Raw genomic sequence first — 23,737 nt, 5'->3', positions numbered from 1 at the left:
CAAAGTAGTAAACAAAACAAAACGTTTTAAGAGTGATGTTTCTACAGTTGCCAAAACATGAAAAAAAAAAAAAAAAAAAAAAAAAAAAAAAACAAAAAAAAAAAAAAAAGAACAAAAGCACAAGTGAGCAAATCTGGATTATCCGAGAAGATAAAGAGTTATATATTTGAAAGGAAGGGAAAAAAAATCCGTCAAAGTCCTAACCAAGTTCCAAAGAATAAATGGTCTGAGAAGGAAGAAATTAGAAACAAAATTCTGGTCATCAGCTAAACCACTAGTTTCTAGATTGTGTGTTAAAATGGAAAGCAGTTAAATAAGATTGGAAAATCCTTACTTAAAAGGTCTTTTTTGTTGCTGTTGTTGTTGATTTTGGTTTTTACTAAGGGCATTTCTTTGAGCTGTTCAAAATGCAAATACTCATCATGGACTTCAGTACAGGTCTTTTCAAAGCCTTTAGGATATAAATACCACTGAGCTTCTTCAAGGGGCTTCTACCACAAAGAGCTCCAGCTTGTATGACTGAACAACTCCTTCTGAATATCACTTTGCAGGAATTTGTGAGTTTTAGAATACACTGTAGGAAACACCAACCAGAGGGGAATTCTGTGGTTTGGCTTGGTCAGGCTGGAAGGGCTGGTAGTTAAGAATCACAGATCCTACTGTGGAACATGCCCTGGGCAGGAGGGGAGCAAGGGGCGCTGTCTCTTCTCCTGGGCCACAGAGAGGCAAGAGATTAGGGCACGGCAAAGAGGCTGGACAAATAGGCATGGCCTGTCAATCATGGAGAGCCAGGACACACCCTCGGAACAGCTTCCAAGCCTGCACCTGGAACCGTCAAGAGCACGCTATCTTCAGTTCTTATGGCTCAACATCAAGCAGGTTTTGATACGATGGCCTAGATCTGATGCCAGAATGAGGGCATACAAGATGGCAGCCATAACCCTCGCGGCCACTGTGAGCTTTTTCACCTTTTTTCCTGCCTTTAAGTGCCCTACACTCACTCTGCAGAGCATACTTCCTTCCTACCTTCAATATCTTTAATAAATGTAAAACCTCTCCACCTCATTTCCTGTCCAGTTCTTTGTTCAGGGGAACAAGAGCCTGGAAAAGATGGGAAAACCACAACACCCCAAAACCGTGTTAGTGGTGCTGAGTGACCAGCCTCTCTGTCTGCTTCTGTCTTATCCCAGAGTCCTGTCATTCCCAGGAAAACAGCGTTATCAAGAAGAACAGGAGTCTGTAGGCCTCCATCTAACCAGAGGGGAGGGATGGCTGTCCCTTTCTCGGTGACTCAACTTCCTGCTGTTTCCTTCCGCAGACAGGAAGCGAGGTGCAAACCAGAGCACAGCCTGGGTCCTGCCCCAGGATCCAGACCCACCTATCCGTCTTCCAATCTTAGGGTGCTGAGGTAGCATTTCAGACAGAGCACTGAGGGCTGAGGAAGGTGCTCTCCTCCACCCACCTGGGTTCGGGCACCACGCCAGGGCCAACCCTTGCGCTGAAGCTGTAACTTAATTAGAGTGAACCTTGAACACAGGCACATGTCGAAAGCCCTCGACTCAGGATGACTCAGCACCTTGGTCATCACTCCTGTCAGTCTTACCAAGAGCCCCGGCAAGAGCAGCCCGAGCTGGGGAGCACCTCCCTAGAAACCCCAAAGCCTGAATTTAGCTGTGTGCTTTTATTTTAGACAGTTAAATTAGATAAAAATTAACAGGCAGTGTGAGTGGGACCTCAGAAGAGTCAGTACAGAAGATGAGACACATCAAGATTGTGGCCGGAGACAAATTAAAAGAGAACCAGGCCCACACGCTTCCCTAGAGATAGACACCAGCTTGAGATCGCACTGTGACCAGCGCCACCTGCCTCAGTGAGCCCAGACAGACGCCTGAGTGGGGGCCCAGAACACCCTGACCCCGACTCCTATCCCTTCCTGAGATGCCTCTGATCTTTGATCTCCAAGCTTGAAGTTACAGACAAGCTGAAGTTACACCACACACTCTCGTTACAGACCTCCCCTCCCTACTGGACCCATATTAGCTAAGCGACTACACCTGTGACCCCACAGATTGGCCTCGGACTGGCCCAGGATCGTCAGAGACGTGGTCACTGTCAGGTACAAGAACCCCAAACAGCCTCAGCAGCAACTACCTTCTCCCTCCGCCACCGGTCTCTCAAGTTTCGCAGACTTCTCCTACTGTTCAAGTCCTTTGCCCTCTCATCTGTTCTTCAGTGGTGGATCAGGAACTTGTCACACCTGACATCTCACGGGCTGGGAGTCGCTTCCCCAGACACGCTCTGCTTTCCCTGCCCTCTGCCACAACCTTCCCGTTCCTGCCACCTGTTTGTTTCTGCCGGCAAGGATCTGCCTGAGCGCCTTTTCCCTCTGTCTCCACTACAGGTCGCTGCTTCTCCTTCACCACTGGACACGCGCGCAGTGCGGTGCTTGCCACACAAGCGCCTGGGTCCGTCTGTGGGACCCACCCTGTGTGCTAAGGGCAGCGCAGAGGAGGCAAAAACGGCAGAAAGGAGACGTGGTACACTGACATCTTAAAAATGCATGTTTAAGAAAAACTGCAGCTAAAGGGTAAAGAAGTGACTTAAGCCTTTTTCCTTTCCAGGAAACTTAAAAAAAAAAAAAATTCCTAAGAGTCTTAAAGGAATCGTAAGCCTGAAAACTGGGCTCTGGGCCCTGGCTTTTCACCTGTTAATTACACTTCGCTCCACAGACCTCTGCCCTGAAGAAAGCAGCACCGCGGATGGGCGGCAGATCTCAGGCGCACACACGCGTAAGTGGTGTGCAGTGTGGCACAGCTCCCGGGTAACGTGGGGAAGCGCACGCGTCCTAGGCTGCCCAGCTGGGAGGTGGCCCCACGCTCCAGACCCCCGGGTCTCTGTGTCTCTGTCCCAGTCTTCCTCTCTCTCTCTCTCTCTCTCTGGGCCCTGACCTATCACCTTCAGTGCACATGGGGACCACGTGCCCTCCTAGTGAGTCCCACAGAGACAGGGGCTCGCAGGGACCCCCGCAGAACACTCTGGGCCCACCTTTGATGGGGCTCACCGCCGTAAGCACGTCTAGGGAAACACACACATCCCTAAGTTTAAAAAGTCACAGAAAAAAATCTCAGGGTTTTGCCTTTTTTCTCCTTTGACAAGACAGAAACCCGAGAGAGAAGGAGCCTTCCCACAGCTTGGGGAGGTCTTCTCTAATGGTCTGCAAGAGACTGCTGCACACCAGCGCACTGAAGGCTGGCCGTTTTGTGACAATCTTACAGCCACACAGAAACAAAATAAGACCCATTCTTCCACCGTGTGTGAGGGCAAGTGTGCTCCCGGTGCTTCGAGGGATTACATGACGAAGCGGAGAATGAACAAACAAGGAGGGAAGCAGAGAAGAAAGGCCAGAAGGGAGAGAGACAGGGAAAAAAGGAAGGACGCCAGGTACTGGAAGATAACACGGATCACCTGCATCACTTAGGAGTGGGAAGATGCATCACAAAGCATCTGCAATGTTAAAGAACAGGTGAGAACTGCAATAAGAAAAAGAAATCTAACTGCCGTGCACACAGGAAGCTCTGGGCTCTTCAGGAGAACACATGCACAAGGCAGCCTTACTCTGGGATACAAGTGACTATGGGGAAACTGTCACATACTGCTGGTGGCCTGGGGAGGGGCTCTGCTCCAGTCAATGGGACAGGAGCAAGAATGATTCCACGTAACCTGCTGCAAACCTGTGAGCAGGCACCACCACCCTGGCCGAGAGTCCTCCCCACCACATGAGTGAAGCCGCCTGGGGCTGCTCCACCGCCTGGGCTGGCCCGGAGAGAGGGCCTCCCAACCAAGGAAGATCGGGAGATGTAACACCTCTTTGTGGGCTCTGCTGCTATGGTCTGTGGCTGCTTTCTGCAAAAGCCAACACAGTGCATAATCAGAGATGTAGGCAAAATTATTTTTCTCTGCGTCCACAGCCTTAGCTGACTAGCTGAGTGTTCCCCTCATCTAAGAGGCAGAGGAAATGCTAGACGTGAGCCGGGCTGATAGGGTTAGACTCCCCTTCTCCGCTCACGGACTGGGCAAGCCCTGCACAACATGGAACACCTGTGGGCCTAGATTTTCTCCTCCTTAAAAGGAGGCGAAAACCACTGCCTGCCCCGCGAAGACGTCCGAGGGATGAGACAGAACACTGCGGGCACCGCGCAGTGAAGGCTCCTTACCCGTCCACAAGACCCTGCTGCCTGATGATCCTGTGTGATTCCTCCCTGGTGATCCTGCCGTGGAACCAGTGCTGAGTCCTGTGAATCACTGTGGGAGAGGACAAGGGGAGGGCGTCCCCGGTGTGAGGCTCTGCTGGCCGCACAGCCCAACGCTTGCCCCCGTGCCTTGATCCCCCCAGCCCGGCCAGCACTGTGAAGCTCAGGGAGGGCAGGAAGGTCCCTCGTCCTTATGTCCAGCAACCTCAGGCAGCTGGCGTGTTTACCTGTGCTCAGGGTACAAGGGTGAAGGGGACTTTGGCTTCCCACGATATTGATGCGCGCACTCCGCTTCTGCAAAAGAAACGCCCACGTCAGACCACCGAGAATGAAGAGCTCGGCCCAGAGTGGTTGAAAGCAGCCCACACTGCCCTGGCATCCCCTGCCATCCCATGTCGAGGCAGGGGCTCGCTTCTCACACAGGGTGCACGATGCAACCCTGACCAAACGGCACAAAACGGGAGCCTTGCGACGGAGCAAGCTCTTGAGTCCCCGAGCTCTGGGACCTTGCTTCCTACACTCAGTAGCCATGGGACAGGGAGCACTTTCCAAGCCAGGGCCCTGGGCTCGACTTTCGGTATGGACGTTCCGTCTCAGCAAAATGTGAAAGGGGGTGGGACACTCCCATCTGGAGACACAGGGCTTTGCCCTGGAGGGGACACGCCTTTCCCGGAAGAGCCTCACTGTGGATGCCCCTCGGCCTCCTTCACGCCTGGCCCTGGCCCTGCCACGGGCAGCCCCAGACTACTCATCAGCAGGCGCATTTCTGCCCATGAGCCGAAGCAGGCACAGGGCTCCGTGTTGGAGACCGGCTCAGGGCAGGATTTAATATTAACCAACTGGCTTTGCCTGTTTACTTGTGAGTTGTCTGAAGTTTAGGCACCTTGTCTGCCACCCCAATTAACTTAAAGGAGACTGTAGCTGCAGGCATCTCACACCTGCTGTGAAGGCCTTCCTGGAGATAACATAGTTCTCCTAAATTAACATACTATATTACTTGGAGGAGTCCTTAAAGGGATTCCCAAGTCCTGCCCAGATTCCTGCATTTTGCTTAGTATTCCCCCTCCCCTGTTTGTAAACCAGATAAATATGGGCAGCCCAGAGCAGTTTGGCTAACTCAGAGAATGCTGAAGCTGTAAGAGAGTTAGTCCCTCCTGGTGCCCTAAAGTCATCGCCACTGTCTGCATGTATTTAAGCCTTCCTCATCCACTTGCTTGGGAGATTGTGGGCCTGATCATCCTGCATAACTTAGGGTTATTTAACCGGGTTTTTGATATCTCCGCTTGGGTGCCTGGGTGCCGAAGTGGGGGGACCCACAGGCCAGCTGCTGCAGCGGCTCCTCTCCCTCCCTCCCCACAGCCGCTCTTCTGGGACAACACCAAGTCGGCGTAGCACCTGCCAGGCAGCCTGTCCAGCCTTACCCGCCAGGCATGGCCCTCTTCCAGGGCGGCACTCTGGGCTTCGGCCGGGTTATCTATCACTCTTCCGGTCTGCCCAGAAAAATCCATCGCCACCAGGGAGTTCTCAGAGACACTGCGCTGGAAAGGAAAGACCACAAGTTCTTGAGGTCCAGGGGTCAGCCATGCCGCACGTAGGGGGCTTGGGGGGTGCCCCCCACCCTAACTGCTAAGATCAGGTTAGAAATCACTGGTTCGGGTTGAAAATTCAGCAGTTAGAGGGCCACTGTGCTCAACGTAGCTTCAGATTTTACGAAGGAGTAAGAGCTCTTCCTAACTTCTCATTCAAAGGCTGCTGTGAGGCCTCTTGGGCCAGTAGGATTTGGGCTGCGTGGTCCTTCGCCGGCTCCTGATCTGCACCCCAGCAGGACATGGAGACAGCAGGGAGCCTCACCCTCACCCACACACCGTGCCCTCAGCTGTGCCAGTTCAGGTCTCCAAGGCGGGACCCTGCCTGCAACACCTCTGCCATCTCCTCAGATGACAGGTCCCGCAGCTCTGGGAGGCAAGGGCGCGCACTAGGGACACAAGAAGCATGCTTCTAATCTTTAAAGTCTCACCAGGGACTTTCAGCACAATGGCCAGCGCCCAAAGGCCCCCGGCTTAAGGACCAAAGCAGAAGGAAATGTAACTCCATGGAAGCCAGAGCTGCTCTGGACAGCTCTGAGCAGGCCAAGAACCATGTTTCTCAGTAACCGTGGGTGCATGTGCAGGGCTGGGGAGGAGCTGCTGGAGAAATCTCCTCCCTATATGTACGATGTTGAGAGTATGAAACCCATACACCCTGGAAACCAGCAGGTCTGAGTCTGAGTCCAGCTGGCTTCCCTGGCCTGTGCCCGCCTTTTCCGAAGCCTCTTGGCCACCACATGTGAAATGGGGCGTCCACAAACCGCAGGGACGCGGCAGCGGGAAGGCACTTGGCTGCGCGAGGTCACGGCTCTACTTACCACCGGTGTGGAGAAGGGAGTGAGCACAGCTTTCCTCTCCAAAGGGACGCAGTAGTTCTGGTAGAGGAGCATTCCGTACTGTGGGGGAAAGGCCAGTCAGCGCAGGAAGCAAGGGGCACCCCTGTGTACCAGCACACGGCAGATGCCACGGCTGGCACAGAGCAGGGAGTAGTGCTGCCAACAGCCCCCGTGAAGGGAGGCACCTTCAGGACAGTGCATTCGTCTCAGTTCTGCTCATTTCTTTGCAAAGGCAGGAGTGGAATCATTAGGCCAGGAAGAACTCCCCTCCGTGAGTGCTGCCACAGGCCCAGAACTATCCTGAGTGATATCTACTTAATCCTCCCCCACTTACAACTGCATCCTACGATCATCCTCATTTTACAGAGAATGGAATGAAAGCACAGGAGTAAAGCAAGAATCCCAAAGACATGGGAAAGAAAGGACTCAGGCTTCAGACATACATACCTGTTCCAAACAGTGCCCCCCATTATGGTTTAGATCTAAAATGCCCCCAAAGCCCTCTTGTGTGTGGAAGGTGACTGGATGATGGGGCACTGTGCCAATCAGTGGATTCGTCCAAGGAAGAGTGCAGGGCTGACTGCGCGGCGGGAGGTGGGGCTGCTTGGAGGGGGTCACTGGGGTGTGACCGGGGAGGGTGTGTTCTCTCCTGAGCTCCTCCTTTCTCTCTGTTTCTGGCTGCCATAGGTTGAGTGTTCCAACCGCCATGCCCCTCTGCCATGCTATTTCTGGCTGGGAGCCAGCTGGCCATGGATGAAAACTGTGAGCGGAAGTAAACCTCTAGTTTCAGCTGTGCATGTCAGCATTTTTGTTATAGCAACAAGAAAGTAGCTAAGAATCCCTCCAATCGCCAGGCTTACTGCTCAGCCAGCTTAGCAGTTTGTGTGCTATTCACACATGTCCAGCATGCCCAACCAACACTCCCCAAACCAACTGGAACCACCTACTTGGAAGATGAAATTTAAAAAAATTCATGAGGAGAAAAAGAAATTATGAGGTGGGGTGCGTCTTTGCTTGGCCTTGCTCCGGGGGACATAAGCTCTGCTCTGGCTATCGGCGCCACAGTTATGTACGATTTCTAAAATAAAAACCCTCAGAACGAGGTGAAATGGTCTATGCACGAAAGGTGTGTAAGTATAACCATCCTCCCCTGGGAGGAGAAGAGTAGGAACAGATCAGGAGAAATATTTAAAGTGATAATGGCTACTTAAGAAAGACATGAGGCTACAGATTCAATGAGTAGGATAAAAAATCAAACCTAGGCACATCATGGGAAGACTTCAAGAACAGACAAGAAAGGAACATCAAAAGCAACCAAAGAAAAACTTCTGTTATCTTCACAGAGGCACCAGAGGACAAACAGCCAACACTTCCACAGAAATGATGAGACGCAGAGGTGATGGAATGGGTGAGATTGCGGAAGAAAGTAACTGTTAAAACCAGTGAGAAGCTCCTCACGTGACCAATTCTCCACCGGGACAGACACAGACTGGCTTAGAAACGAGGCACTTTCTAGGAGCTACCACCACCGGCAAAACCTAAAAAAGAAGTAAGGCTGTGGGGGACAGACCCGGGGCCCTCTGTGGAGCTTTATCCCCTGAGACCTTGACCTCCTCCTGTCTCTCCTGCCGGCCTCTTGCGACCCCTAGATCAGAGCATCCACTGGCCTCAGTGGACCAAACAAATGCCTCCTCTGGGGACCCCTGGGCTTCAGCGACGTTCGTCTTGGTCAGCTCGCGACTCAAGTGGGCCTGCAAGTGTGGAATCCAGACGCAGGGGCGCACGTTCACGCTGCCGTGGACACCAGAGGCACGTCGGAGGGAGAGGCACCGCCCGCTGTGCACAACGCAGAGCTTCCCGACGCGTCACAGAGCCGCGTGGCCGTGCACGGAAGAAGATGCTGCGGCTGCTCTCAGGGGCGCTGTCCCCGGGGGGCCCCACGCAGTCAAACCGTCCAGGACTCCGGCTGGGAGACACTGGCTTTGGAAAGCCCCGCCCGCCGTCCCCACAGCCCTGGCTTTGGAAGAGAAGCTGCTCAGGGTCGGAAGCAACTGCCCTCCCTCCGAGCTGAGGGGTGCAGCTACAATTTGTGCCCTTGGAGTGTGGTGCCGGGGACCTGGTCCCACACGTGGGGCACTGGAGAGGAGGGACCTTAGTTAGGAGGCACCGTCTTGCTCAAAGACGGTGGTCACTGGGCCTGCCCTGCAGGAAGACCGGCACAACCCCGGGCACTCTGCCTTCCTGTCCGGAGATGTGACTTCCTCCAGCCACATGTGGCCCTGGCACTGTCACCTGGGATGGTGTGGCAACAGAAGCCACACCACAGCCGCGCGGAGGCCAGGACTGTGCCTGCGGACCACCAGACCGTGGGTGGACAGACCTTTTTCCTTGTAAGTCAGTCTGCCTCAGGCACTGTGTTAGAGTAACAAAATCCAGACAAGCCAAATGTGGTGGGACACTCTTGTCACCCCAGCATTCTGGGAGGCTGAGGCAGGAGGCTCTCAAGCTCCACCCCAGTCTGGGCAACTTACTGAGACCCTGTCTCAACACAAAAAATAAAACTGGCTGCAGATGTAGCTCAGCACGAAGGCCCTGGGTTTAATCCTCAGCACCACAAGCAACAGCAAGAAGAAATGGCACAGCTACTACTTCCTGTAATCTAGTGGTTCTCAGCCAGGGGCAGTGCCTCAGCCTCCAGCCCCAGGGGACAGGCAGCGATGTCTGGAGGCATCTGGGCTTGTCTCAGCTGGCCACGGGTGTTACTGGCCTCTATGGGCAGAGACCTGGGGTGCTGCCAAGGGTCCGGAAGTGCACAAGGTCCCCCGCAAGCAGAGCTACTCCCCAAGAGCCAGCAGTGCTGGGGCAGAGGGCCTGGCTCTGCCCTTCCTAAGGCGAGGCCCTTGAGCCGCTCCCCAGCGCCCGTTGAGAAGGACACGACCCACAAGTGACAGAGGTTAGGGAGCGTCACGGGCAACGCATGCCAGACAGACCCCGGCCCGGCCCGGCCCCGGCCCGCTACCTTGAGGAGCCTGAAGGCCGTCATCCAGCACGCACGGCCCTGCTCGTCCTCAGCACACAGCATTCTCAGCTCCTTGGTTTCATTCTTGACCTTGTTCGGCTGGAGGCCAGAGAGAGCGCAGTCAGCACAGCACGGTGAGGGGGAAGTGCGCATGCACACGGAGGGTGGGCAACGCGTGGTCATTCCTGCGTGACCGTGCTTGTGACCAGAGGCCCACAGAAGGTGCCAGCCGCTCACTACCCCAAGGCCACCAGGGCTTTCCTCTCTTCCCTCCTGAACTACAGCCCCAGCCCAGCCCCCGGGCACGAGGTGCCTGGCCTGAAGGCACTCAGGGACTAACCTGTCAAAAACACACACTAACGGTTTTACAGGAATGGATAAATCCAGAGTGCAACTGCGCTCCAGTTAAAAACACCAGAAACAGAGGGTGCAGCGTGCTTCCCTGGAACCCCAGCACTCTGGGAGGCTGAACCCAGCCTGGGCAATTTAACGAGACCTTGTCTCAAGATTACAAATGAGAAGGGCAGGGCTTCAGCGTGGGACAAAGGCCCTGGGCTCACCTCCAGAGCTGCAAAATATGAAAAACAACGACAAGCAGCAGCCACCCAGCGCCAGAACCCAGACTGGACCCTGGCCCTGGCCTGCATCGGCCTCGGGCACGGCGCGCACCTTGATGCAGATCCCGTGGTCCGTGGGGGCATTGTACTGCTTCTTCCCGGAGATGACGAAGTACACGGTGCTGTCATCCAGGTCAGCCAGCAGCTGCAGGTGCCTGGGTTCCTGTGGACACGGGGCCATGTGTAAGCGCGGGCACCTCCCCAGCGTGGCAAAGCACAAGGCTCCGCTGTCTCAGAGCAACGGGCAGCCGGGCATCTTCAAACCACCTTCCCCTGCCAGCTCAGAGGCTGTGCCCGAGGCCTGAGGTCAGGGCTAAATTAGATCCAAAGCCACGCAAACCCCAGCTCTCAAATTCGCAGGCGCAAGGTGGCTGGGCCACAGCCCACGCTTGACCTCCCGTATGCGGAAGGTGGTGGTGGCCGGGCGGCGTGCCCATCAGTGGGTTCTCCCTCAGGGCTGACTCTGGCCGGAGGTGGTTGCTGGGTGCAACTGGAAGGCTGTGTGTTCATCCCCGGCTCCTCCCCTCTCTCTCCTTCCAGGCTGCCATGGGTGGAGCCTTTCCCTCCCCTCTGCCGTCTGCTCCTGTCTGGGAGCCAGCTGACCACGGAGGAAAACTATGGGCCAAAATCAGCCTCTCCTTGATGCTGCGGTGTGAAGTGTTCTCCCCGGGGTGGAGGGTGACTAACACACACCACCTTCTCCCGGCCGCTCCCGCCAAGCCTGCTTCCTTTTCGGAACCACAAACTGTTCCCGACTTCAGCAGGGACGGGACGCGGAGGAAGCCGTGAAGCAGAGTGGGAAGGTCGGGAAGCTCCCCTGCTCTGCCCCCCGCAGGACGACCCCCTTCTCTCTGGCCCCCACCCCAAAGTCTTGGCACGCGTGGGTGCTCACAAGGGAAAGTGTGGGCGCCCCGTGCCGACACGGAGGACCTGGCCAGGTCTGCAGGTCACCAGCCTGCTTTTGAGTTCTGCAGCTACCTCACACCTCTTCTTCCCCCAGGGCACAGATGCAAACTGCTGCTGACGGCAGACAGCAGATAGCAGCCGCAACAGCACGACTGCCCCGAGGGGCGCCGCGAGCCCCGGCCCCTTACGGCCGGCCTGTGTCCCAGCTTCCAAGTCAAGACAACCAAGTCAGTCTCTGCAGTGGGGGTACGCCCTAGGCACCCAAGGCTGCACGAGCACCCGCTTGGCGGTTGGGCCAGCAGCTGCTTCGCTGCTCAGCCCCTCCCCAGGAGCCCGTCGGTAAGCCCTCGCCAGCTGGCCCAGGCCGGGCCTCCCGCCGACAGGAAGTGCACTCCGAGCCTCGGGCGGAGGACGGAAAGCCTACCTTGGAGGTCCCTTTGGTGGAGAAGTAGAGGCCCGACCTCCGCAAGCACATGTACATTCTCTTCCACGACTTCCTCCCCAGGTCCTTCACGTACAGGTAGCCTTGGATTTCAGGACAGCTATTGGCATTCAGGAAGTTCTAGGGAAGGGTAAATCGTAAGAAATCAGATGCTGGATAAAACAATTAAAACAGGTATGGTCGTCCGCATAGCTGGCATTTCCCAAATCGTTGAAATACCCTCCCTTCCTGTCCGTGTCAGTCGGTCAGAGAGCCCTCCACTTTCCAGAGCCAGACCCCGTGTACGTGCCACAGTGCAGGGCGTGGTCAGAAAGAGGCGCAGGCGAGCAGGCGGCGCCTGCTGCCATCAACGAAAATGCACGTACGTTTCCTTGCGCGAGAGGACAGCGCAGGACTTTGTGGCTTATTTTTAATTTCTGGAACATCTCTCGTTAGGAAGAGCAAGGGGCAGGAGCCATCAGAGTGGGGCACCGTGGCCGAGCACCTCACTGCCGCTCTGACCAGTGCCTTCCTGACTTGGGGCCGGCCAGGGCGCCTCTCCCTACGGGGAGGGCACCTCGGTGATACCTCCCTGTCCCACGTAACTCTACCTCCAAGCAGCCATATGAATAAAGGTTTAAAAAACCCCCCACACATGTACGGGAAAGAGAGGCCAAGAGCCAGGTCACAAATGACCTTGGTGTGTCCTCTGCCTGGCCTGGGAGCACACAGCTCCCTCCCTGCAGGTGGCGGCCCTCAGGCCCTGGGCACAGTCCCGTGAGAGTGTCCAGGGGTCACTGGCTACCTCACCATGCGCACAGATCCTCTCACAGTCAACACAGGGAAAAGGAAGTGGCCAGGTGGGCGTGGTGGGGGACACCTATCACCCCAGCATGCAGGGAGGCTGAGGCAGGAGGATGGCCACTTAGATCTCATCTCAAAGTACACAGTAAAAAGGGCTGGGAAAGAGCTCAGTCCCCAGGTCCTGGGTTCAATCCCCAGTGCTGAGAGAAAAGAGCAGGTGGCATTTCACTGAGGAGAAGGGGCGTGGTGGCAGTGAAGCTCTTGTTTCCCTTTCTGATCTGCACCCCCCGGAAGGAACTCAGTGAGTACTAACTAAGCCCACTGCCTCTGTGTCCCCAGAAGGGAGGTGGAAAGACCAGGTTTTCTTAGACTTTACAAGACAGAGGGACAGTTCAAACTGGTTTCCTTAATTTTAACGCATAGTAGTTACTTCTACAGGACTCTGCAGAAACCGAATCATTTTCTCTGTGAAGAGGGCTCCGTGTTTTCGTAGCAGTTTTCCAGTTAGTGGCAGTGCCTGTTGGGGGACCCAGGCTCAGGGCGGGCCGCAGCCGCTCCATCCTGCCCTGGGACAGCACCAGGCAGTGGCGCCACTCAGATTGCTCCTGCGCCCAAGCAGGTGCCCCCCGCTGCTGCCACGAAGGAGCCTGCTCCACACAGATTTCCTCAGCACACCCTGAGTTCTGGTCAGCCTGACCCCCCACAGCTCTGAGAATTTCCCCCGGCAGCGATCGTGCACAAACTCCGGTGTTTGCTCAGTACCTGTAACAGCTGGGTCTGACCTCCGTTGGACTGCTGGCACCAAGTGACCATCTGGTCTGGGAAGAAGTTCTAAGGAGACAGAAAATCACAATGTGCAAGGCTAGCTTCAAAGTGTGGGGGGGCGGGGAGGAGAGGGGGCACACCAGTCCGCAGGTCAGAAGCACCCCCGAAGCATGATGGTGCATGTTTGCATTTTTAAACCACAGGCCCTTCCGTTCCCTCACACAGCGGGGACACCTACTTCAACACGCTGTGCTCAGCCGTGTCCTACTTTGGGTGTGCTTTGGGGGCATCTACTGTGGTTCCTATGGAATTCACGCTTCCCAGCAGGGACTGCAGCACCAGAATCATAATTCGGTGACAGGAGATAAAGAATTCCCGAGCCACCTGGTGAGCACCACTGCTCACAAAAGCCCTTTCTGCCCAGTGACCTAGAGAGACCTGCCAGGTGTCTTCCTTCCTAATGAGAAAGCCACTGACTTAGCAGAGCCCTAAGGGGACCTGCGTGTTTTTCCCAAGCTGCTGCCCCTTGGCTCCACGCCTCAGGAGAAGAGCGAATGCTCCACAGCTATGAGGTCTCCTGGCTGGCGTGTCACAGGACAAGCGGCTCCTCAACATACAAGAGGAAAAAACCCAAGGAGTTGACAGCAGCACTCCAGTCAATTCTTCCACACACAACCACAAGATACATTTGCAGAAAAGGAGCATTTTTCCCTCCTAAGTATCTGACCAGTTCGTTCCAGTTTGACTAAGGATTTTCTAAGTACAACAGACGAATGGCAAAAGAAAATGTGGTATTTATACACCATGGAGTATTACTCAGCTACAAAGAAGGATACACTTGAGTCACTCAGGAAAATGGACGCACCTTGAGACCATAATGTTAAGGAAAATAGATCAGACACACAGGCTTAACTACCACGCAGTTTTCTCTTATGTGAGAAACCCAGGTTATAAATAAGTTAGACAGCAAAATAAATGACACATAATAGGAAACAGAGAGACAGGTCTTTTGCAGATGGGAAAGAATCTAGACAGGAAGGTGGGAAGGAGGGAGAGGAAGGAGACGAAGAAGAATCGAGATGTGTATGTTCACGTAGCACTGCCGCACGGTGAATGTGACCGGTACGCACAGCCAACTAGGACTAATAAAAAAATTTTCAAGAAAAGAGCTTTCCAAAGAACCGGGAAAGCCCGGCCTCTCCTCTCTTCTGTGACGCTCTGACCAAAACCCTTCCCGCTGCTGCTATTTGAGGAAGGACGGCCACCTTCAGGATGGCCACGGTGCCATTTAGGTAAGCACCACTGTTCTGAGCAAGATCATCTCATTCAGTAGCAACCTAGATCCGCAAACCCGTCCACTGCCCTGCAAATCCCAGTTAGCGATGTCCTCATCTGACACGGTCCCATCAGAGCACAGACTTTAAGATTTCAAGAATCCCACACCCAAAATGTAAAGACAGAACACTCACCATCGGATTCTTAAAGAACTCGTACTTCGCATAGTACTTCCTGAACAAGAATTTGCTCTCACTTGCCATGGTGCCCTCCACCTGCACCACCAGCTCATGGTCTTCCAAGCACCTTTCTGCAGGGGGAGAAGTGTCACGTGAGGCAGCTTCCTTTACACACATTACAACCCGGCCAGACTTCCTGTCTTTACCCACGGAACTAAGCTAGGTTTAAATCCCTTTTTCATGTACTGCCCAGGGCCTGAGAGATCTTAAAATACATCAGATACTGAATTCAGACCAGCACAGGCTTTTACAGCCTCTTTTTCACACTGGGTGACAATGACATGTCAGGGAGGAGCTCACATGCTGTGACATGTGGGACACACGGGGAAGCAAGGAAGGAGGGAAGCAACTGAGCAAGTATGGCTGAGGCAGGACGGGCGGGGACAGGGTCACAGGCAGGAGGGCGATTGCTTCCATGGCCCTTGGCGGCCGGAAGTGCTCAGGGAACGTGATGTGTCTGAGGCACAGGGAGACGGGGCGGGCTCAGCTTCCACACCGAGGCCCACACCCACTGCGCTGTGCAGCTTTCCCCACGGGACCGAGCGCAGCGCGGTCGGATGTACAGGCCGCGGTGTTTACATGGCGCACTGGCGCTTCCCCCTTAAAACCCTCCCTCTCCCTTCACAGCGCTCATCCCAGCGCTCTGGCCACGATGTAAAGCAGCTCTGGAGTGCTCTTCCCTGAGTGTCTTTACGACAAAAACACAGTGAATGCAGCTGCCCGGTGCCAGCCCGGGGAAAGGCCCTGGCTGGGGATCGGCAGGCACCACCTCCCTTTGGCCCGAGCCGCCAGCCCCGGGTGTCTGCGCCGCTGTGAGGATCCCGACGGGTAACCACCCAAGACAGTCACTTCCCTGCCCCCGCAAGGCTGAGGAGGGGGGCATGGGGAGCCTGATGGGGCGCTGGAGGACCCAGGCACGTCTGAGGTGGGCTCCACAGAGGGGACCCCGCATCCACAGTGGGGCTGAGGCTGGGCCCTTAGCCAGTAAAGCCAAGGCATTTCTGTCCCAGAAACAGACCCTCCGGGCAAGGCACACAGTATAGCTCTGCTCTAGCAAGAGTACGTATTTTCAAACAATCTGTGACATAAAACAACATCCTGCTCTCCGGGCATAAGACGACACTGCCCAGGCTTCAGTGACCAGCTCAGAGATAGCTACAGGAGCACAAACTCAGGGGTCACTGCCTTGTAACGAGCTCTGGTCCCTGGGGACTCCTGCGCCCCTGCCTCGGGAAGGGCCCTCTCCTCCCACCCTTTGGATGAGCCACTCCTCGTGTGAGGGTGGGTGCCCCTCCCTCTCCAGCCCACAAGGTGCAGGGAGCGCCCCGGGCTCTGACAACGGACGAGCAGGAACAGCCGGAGCACGGGGAGCCGCCTCGCAGCTCTGAGTCCAGGACAAGGCGGGACTCCCAAGACACCAGAGCGGACAGGGCTGGGCAGAGGGCAAGTGAACTTAGCAGAAAGAAGAGGCAGGACGCATGAGGGAGGACAGGAACTGCCCGCCAACAGTCGGGGACGGCGGCGTCTCCGGGCGGCTCCTACCTAATCCCAGGTGCGGGTGGTGCTCCACTATTGTCCAGCTGTGGTCATCCACACAGTGACTCCGGTGCACCAGCAGCTGGCACAGGTCCCTGGCCGTCATGTCGGTTAGGATCTCGATCACTTTGCCAGACCCATCTTCGGTAAAGATCTTAATATTCTGCAACACACCAAAGAGACATGTGTGGATGAATGACGCTGCACTCTCAAGAGAAAAAAAAAAAAAAAAAAGGCAAAATACCCCAGAAATCATAAAAGCAGCTGTGCTCTACCCCACAGGAAACCGTTCTGCGCAACTGCAGTGACCCAGGAGAGGGGCTCCTCGGCTCTCCTGGCTGGCCCTCTGTCCTCACCTTTCCTACCTCGGAGGGGCAGGCAGGCAGGCTGACAACACAACATTCTTCAACCCTGCCGTGGCCTCCCGGGAGCACACACCACACAGCCAAGCAAGCCGCGGGCTTGGGAGCGCGGAATCCACCCAGAGGCAGCTGGTGGTCTCAGGGCTGGAAAGCGGCACTTGAACCGAGCGCAGGACCAGCACCGCAGGAGAAAGACCTGCCCTCCTGATTCCGCTTCCCACCCTAACGTTTTCTCTCCGCACTGCGCTGCTCCCCACCTGCCTCCACGCCCCGAGCCTCCCTTCCTCCCAGGAGGAAGTGGGAAAATGAACACAGAAGTACTAGTGTTTAACCCAACCGAAGGAGCAAAGGAAGAACGATCAGGAAGGGCTCGGCCTGCTCCCAAGGCGCTGCTCAGAGCCGCGGAACCCGACAGCTCCAGGCGAGGATGGGGCAGAGGGATCCCAGAGGACCTGAACACAGCCTCTCCCGGCTGTGACACCGGTGGGGATGGGACTGTTTGAAAAGTTAAAGTCTTACCTCAGCCGCATGGAAAAAACAACCAGAGGGACAAGACGGCATTTTAAACTGCGACTGCCTGCCGCGGAGAAGTTTGCCCGTGGTTGCTGCCCACTGACCCCGCAGGCCGGGTTCCCCGTCCCGGTGCGGCTGCCAGTCCTGGCTGGCTGTGCTCTGACCACCCGGCTGCCTCTGCCACCGGCCCGGCTGCCCCACACTTGCCCCTTAGGTCATAAATCAAACTGCAGCCCAGTGCTATCCTCCCCGGCTGATGCAATCGCACACATGCTCCTCTCCCACTCTGCTCCACAGCCCCGGGTGAGGCCGAGGACAGCAGCAGCAGCAGCAGCAACACACAGCTGACCGGCCAGGAAAAGCCTGGCTCCTCGTTTTCTCCGAGCAGCAAGAACCCAACGGGCAGCTCAGGGCCGGAGCACTTGCGCTCCCGGATCCGCCCAAACCTCCAACGCATCTGTGTTCCCCTAAGGGCCAACATCCGGGCAAGGGCAGAGCCGGTGCCGGGGCTGGGCCAGGCCCCACCCTGTCCTCCCCGGCTCTGTCCCGGCAGGTGCCATGAGCCCAGTTTTCCTAGAGGGAAGTTGGACAGCGGTGGGTTCCCACTGGACAGCCCCTGCTGCACAGGGTGTGGGCCGGGCAGGAACTGGCCTGGAGCGTCCACTGTCACCCCAGGGCTGGAAGTGGGCGGAGCCACTGGGACTTGAGTGAGCTCAGCAAGGAGGCCTCTTCCCTGAGCAGCAGGAGCGGCCAGGGACGCCAGCGCCCTGCAGTGGGGCCTCGGGTCCCCGTGGGACCTGCTTTCAACTCCTCATTCACAGAGGAACGCCCACCTCTTTTTGAGAACTGACACGTTGCCCAGTGATGTACGCTGCCACCTAACAGGTCAGACGTGCAGTGACGGTCGGTCATCACACGGAGTCAGTCCGTGGGCACAAACCCCAGGGCAGCCCAGAAAGAGTGCCTCTGTTCTCCGCTAAGAACGGTCCTGGCTCAAATGCTCTGACAGAGAAGCAAAGCTGGAGTCTGGAGAACACAAACGTGTCCAAACCACCCTGTGCGCGGGCGTGCTACCCAGCACCTCCCGCAGCAGCACCGCCATCGCTCCCAAGTCAGTGCTTCTGGGCGCTGTTTCTTCCCCACGTTTGTGAACGAGTGCCCCTGCAATTCCAGCACACGCCGTCCCCTCCAGGACGGTCACGTGTAAGCGCGGGGTTCATGCTTCTCTGAGTCTCCTGTCCTGCCCAGGGCTGTTTCGGGGAGAGCTGTGGGGGAGCCCAGGGTCCCGGGCATAGAGGATGAAGTGGACGCTACATGCCACATTGCCGCCATGCCCAGCCAGCGGTGTGCGGTGGACCTCGCCCAGGTCACCGACCGCCCTAGACTCACTGTCCTCACCCATGCCAAGGGGACAGCTGGGAGAGTGTGCCCCACGTTGGGCAGTCACCGCTGAGTGAGACCTGCTCAGCACAGGGCGATTCTGGGTAAGGAGCTCTGGAGTTGGATCAGGCTGCAATCCCACTCGTCAGTGAGCCTTTGGGGTCCTAAGCTCCCAGGGACAGCAGCTCCAAGAGGCCCCGTCCGTCCCTCTTCAAGAGGAGCCCTGAGATGATGCCCGCCCCAGGCTGGAACTTCCTGGAGACATGGGCCCACGGCAGACACAGGGACGCTCCGCCAGGTGGTCACAGCTCATAGGCCTTTCCTGGGAGCTGCAGTCCATGCGCATCTGCCCCTCTGCCTCCCTCAGGACACCTCCTCCTGGGCCTGGGATTAGAACCCAGCTTGCACCGGTGTTCACAAGAGGCTCCTGGAGTCGTAGAATCCCAGCCGCCTGCTGCCCAGGAGAGCGTCTGCCCCCGGAAGTGACTGAGAAAAGATGTCAGTGCCAGGAGCTTCCAGCACGGGGGCCTGAGGACCCAGGTTCTGGGTGGGTGTCAGGAGGGGACTCGGGGTCAGGCCGGGCACCTCAGGGACCAGGCTGCCCGCCCAGGAACTTCTTGCTCTGCAGACAGCTGGGGGTGGGAAGGCTGAGAGCAGGCCCTGCGCTATTTTTACAAGGCGATCACCGCTGAGCCCTTGGCAGGGTTTGGCTGCCGAGTCAGGAGGTCTCTGGGATAGTGGCCCGGCTCCCTGAGCCTGTCTGAGGGCAGCAGCAGGGAGGCCCTCGTGCTCACTGCGTGCAGCTGGAGTGAGGGGCCTGGCTGAGACTGCTGCCACCAACGCCACCGTGGTAGTGCACACAAGAATCCCAGCACTCCGGGAGGCTGAGGCAGGAGGATCACATGTTCCAACCTAGCCATGACAACTTAACAAGACCCCGTCTCAGAATTTAAAAGATAATAATAATAATAAATAAACTTTGAAAAGGGGCTGGGGCTGTAGCTCAGTGCAAAGGCCCTGGCTTTCATCACCAGTACCACAGAAATCGGGCTTCCCAGTGGAATTTGGCCTCCACAGAACCGACCTCCTCTCAGCTGCAGCTGTCCCTAAGCCCCTGCCCTTGTGTTCACGGTGAGGGCAGGTCTTGCTTCCCCCATGCACTGGGTGCGTAAGACGTGAGAACAGGAAGCCTGGGGGTGACGGGACATTCTGCTACCACTCCCGCTTGGCAGCACACGAACCCCCCCCCACTATCCTGGGGGCCGGCACGGCGTCCTCCGCTAAATCCAGAGGAGGTCTGCGCTGCTGACACCATCATGCCCTTCCCCGAGGGACTCCTGGTATCGGACTCCTCCCTCGTGGGCACACCGGCGGGCGAGGGCACTGGCACCCAACAGGCAGCCCGGCTGTGCGCTCGGGAGGCCCACAGGCTACCAAGTGCTGTTTAGATTCCCACTGCAGTTGTCCATGGCCACACGGCCTGCCCTTCCCCCTTCCCGAAGACCGACCCGCAGTCAGGCTTTAGGCCTCTACCTTCGCGTCAGCCGCGCTGCAAAACCGGACCGGCGGAGAAACTGCCCACCTTACTTGCACGGCGACAAGAGAGCCTGTAATTCTTCTCTTCTCTGAATCCCAACATTTCCAGTCCTCTTCTTCCGCCGGTCTCTCAGTCCACCGCTCCCGCATCCCACCCAGGACTGCGGGTGAGGTGCTACCTAATGAAGTCCCCGCCCGCTCCCGCCTCTATCACCTGCTGTTTCAACAGCGCCTACCGCGCTGCATCACATTATCCTTCCTGAAGATGAACGGGACGTTCGCATGACAGTGACGGCAACAGGTCTCGGGACCCCTCTGTCCTCAGCTGTCCCAGGTCTCAACTCTGAGGAGCTGCAGGAAGGCACACTGACTCTAACCCTAACCCTCCACTCCTCAGAGCTGCTCTGGGGCTCCCTGTGACAGGACATCCCCGCCACCATGGACACACAGCGCCTCCTGCTGGTGCCACTGGGAATGGCCGCCCCTCCGTCTGGGAGCTCCCGGACAGCAGGCGGTCCCTTTTCACCGTTTCTGGTGCTATGCAACCCAGCTGCTCCAGTGCTTGGTGATGGACGGAAACACGGCTCTATTTCTGTGTCTAAGACAAGCCTCAGGGCGATTCGCACACAGAGGCAGAGCAGTGCACAGCTGCCCGCACCGTTTCTGGTAACTAGTTTCTCTTTCCTTCCCTGAAAAGTTCTGCTGAGGCTCCATGGAAACCACAGCAATGGCCCAGGCTGGGCTACATCGCTGTGCTGGCAGCTGCTCAGCCCTTCAGGCCCACAGCAGGGCGCGTGTCTGAGCGGCTGCCCTGACGTCTCTAGGACAAGCTCCTGCAGGCTGGGCTGCGGAGGGCAGGGGCACACGCGCCTCTCCCAGGGCATCCTGGAAGTCCTGCCCCGCACAACAAGGACACCCACGATGGCCGGGAGGGGAGGGGTCTCAGAATGCACAAGGAGCGGGCTTCTTGTCCCCCGTGGTCCGTGCAGCTGGGCAAAGCTGGCACAGGCACACCTCGCAATGCAGACTGTCACGGACACCAACCCTGAGTGGCCGGAGCGCCAGGCAAGTCCCCACCCCGCTAACCCTCTGCTCACGCTGCCACGAGGCGGCTGCGTGCGGGATGTCTCCTCCGGACAGGCTGTCCAGTCAGCACACGTGCTTGGTGGCTGGGAATGTGCCACAGTCCAGGAAATGAGAGAGGCTCCCAGCAAGAAAAAGGATCTCATGGAGGTCACGCAGGGACGGCCGGGCAGACGCGAACATGGTCTGCAGGATAAAAACTGCGCTTTGTGACCATTTCCCTGATTTTCACGATGGTACTGGGCTATGTAAGTGAATAATCCCATTTTTAGGGACAGACCCTGGGGGTTAGGGGGAAGGGTGAGTCTCAAACGATTCAGAGTCAAGCGTGCTGGCACCGGCGCCTGAACGGGGCACCCTGGACTCACTGCTCATTGGCTCTGAGAGGCACAGCCGGTACGGGGATGACAGGTGCCCAACCGTTTTGCCTGGGAAGGGTATCGAGTCAAAGGTCATCGGCTCCCACAAGCTCCGGCTTGTGCACCCAGTACCTGGGAGTACTCGGCTGAACTTCTGACTCAAAATGGATTAAGCGCTGAAGTAGGGAAGTTTTAAAGCAGTCGGGTACCATGGCATGCCTGCAAATGAAAAAAGCTGGGCTTGGTGGTGCACGCCTATAATCCCAGCACGGTGGGAGGCTGGGGCGGGAGGTTGGTGAATTTGAGCCCATCCCTGGCATCTTGGCCACTTAGCAAGAGCCTGTCTCAAAATAAAAAAGGGCTGGGGATGTAGCTTGGTGAAGGTCCTGAATTCAATCCCCAGGACTGAAAAAAATAAAATAAAATAATACAAAAGGGATGATTCTGTCTTTAGTATCTTCTCCAGCGCCGGAAAGTGAGGGCTGTGCTCCAACTTTTCACAAAGAGAGCTGCAGTATGTTTATTTAATTACTGCCCTCAAGAAGATGTGTTTGTAGATACAATTTTCATCCTGAAAATTCCAATTCATTTCCAAATTATACTGCAAATAACACAGTGCCTACTATTGATCTTTAGCCACAACTCCTTAATTTTTTGAATAATGAGCTTATTCACCATTAAAATGAGATTAAGTCATCACAAAGAGCCAACTGGCAAGCATTCGGAACACCAGACTTCTCTGGGAAAGCCGGACATGCGCACAGGCACCGGGTGCCCTTGCAGGCCCAGGAGTGACGCCACCCGCAGCCCCTGCTCCCGGCGCTGTCACAGGAGTGGCTGTCACCCAGCAGGAAGCAGCCAAGCCCACACGGGAGCGTGCACACCGGATCCCCCGAGGCCAGGAAACCCAGCAGCTCCCCACAGGGGCTCAGCAGGCCTAAGGTGCAGGAGCAGGTACCCGAGGCCGGTGGTGTGCACCTCACCCACCCTCCGGCTGCCCTCGGCTTCAGAGGCTCCCGAGACAGGACAGCAGATGTCCCACCGCTCTGAGTCTGCCCTCCACTCCCAGACGGACACAAAACATCTTCTAGAGTTTCCTGAGACTCCAGGAAACAGCCAACCAACATGATAAACTGCTTGGGGCTCTGCCTTCACCCTGCCTGGGGCCACGGTCCCTAGTCTCAGGACCCTGAGGCTCATGGTGAGAAGAATTAGTCCAAAGCCAAATGCAACAACCGGCAGCCGGGGCCGAGGTCCCATCAGGTCACACACCTTGCTTCTTTATTGCAAGGGGAACAAAGCACTTTGACACTGTTTATAAAATGGATGTTCTACAGACACTCGTATACTTATCAACACAATTACAGCAGTTACACTTCTGGGACCTGTCCATCCATCCACCTCTCCAACCATCCATCTGCCCACCAATATATCTGCTCTTCCATCCATCCATCCAACCATCCATCCATCCATCCATCCATCCATCCATCCATCTATCCATCCGTGCACCTGCCCATCTATCCATCCATTCAGCCATCCATCCTCCCATCCCCTCATCCATCCATCCACACATCCATCCGCCCATCCGCCCACCCATCCATCCATTCGCCCATCCGCCCATCTATCTATTCATCCATTCATCTGCCCATCTGCCCATCCATCCATCCATTTGCCCATCTGCCCATCCATCCATCCATCCATCTGCCCATCTGCCCATCCATCCATCCATCCATCTGCCCATCTGCCCATCCATCCATCCATCCGCCCATCCACCCATCTACTCATCTATCCATCCATGCATCCGCTCATCCATCCATCTTCCCATCCATCCATCCATCCATCCATCCATCCATCCATCCATCTGCCCATCTGCCCATCCATCCATCTATCCATCCATCCATCCATCCATCCATCCGCCCATCCGCCCATCCGCCCATCAGCCCATCTACCCATCCATCCATTCATCCATCCATCCATCCATCCGCTCATCCTCCCATCTTCCCATCCATCCATCCATCCATCCATCCATCCATCCATCTGCTCATCTGCCTATCTTCCCATCCATCCATCCATCCGCCCATCTACCCATCTACCCATCCATCCATCCATCCATCCATCCGCTCATCTGCCCATCTTCCCATCCATCCATCCATCCATCCGCCCATCTGCCCATCCATCCACCCATCCGCCCATCCGCCCATCCACCCATCCACCCATCTTCCCATCCATCCATCCATCCATCCATCCATC

General features: G+C 56.4%; 1 protein-coding gene across 3 annotated transcripts in view; it reads right to left on the bottom strand.

The window, feature by feature from the left end:
* Positions 1 to 23,737, bottom strand: part of Grb10 (growth factor receptor-bound protein 10) — a gene marked incomplete at its 5' end in the record, with an annotated part of 103,238 nt that overhangs the window by 7,382 nt on the left and 72,119 nt on the right. For all 3 annotated transcript variants that reach the window (XM_013520627.1, XM_005396599.2, XM_005396600.2), the window contains 10 exon segments: positions 4,215 to 4,302; positions 4,478 to 4,544; positions 5,672 to 5,788; positions 6,655 to 6,732; positions 9,692 to 9,790; positions 10,361 to 10,471; positions 11,639 to 11,776; positions 13,202 to 13,270; positions 14,674 to 14,789; positions 16,261 to 16,417. In XM_013520627.1, coding sequence (XP_013376081.1) covers positions 4,215 to 4,302; positions 4,478 to 4,544; positions 5,672 to 5,788; positions 6,655 to 6,732; positions 9,692 to 9,790; positions 10,361 to 10,471; positions 11,639 to 11,776; positions 13,202 to 13,270; positions 14,674 to 14,789; positions 16,261 to 16,417 — 1,040 coding nt within the window.

The sequence above is a fragment of the Chinchilla lanigera genome, unplaced genomic scaffold (genome assembly GCF_000276665.1).
Source record: "Chinchilla lanigera isolate Chin_1 unplaced genomic scaffold, ChiLan1.0 scaffold00055, whole genome shotgun sequence".
In the NCBI taxonomy this organism is placed as follows: Eukaryota; Metazoa; Chordata; class Mammalia; order Rodentia; family Chinchillidae; genus Chinchilla; species Chinchilla lanigera.
This window is presented reverse-complemented; position numbering and strand designations above follow the sequence as displayed.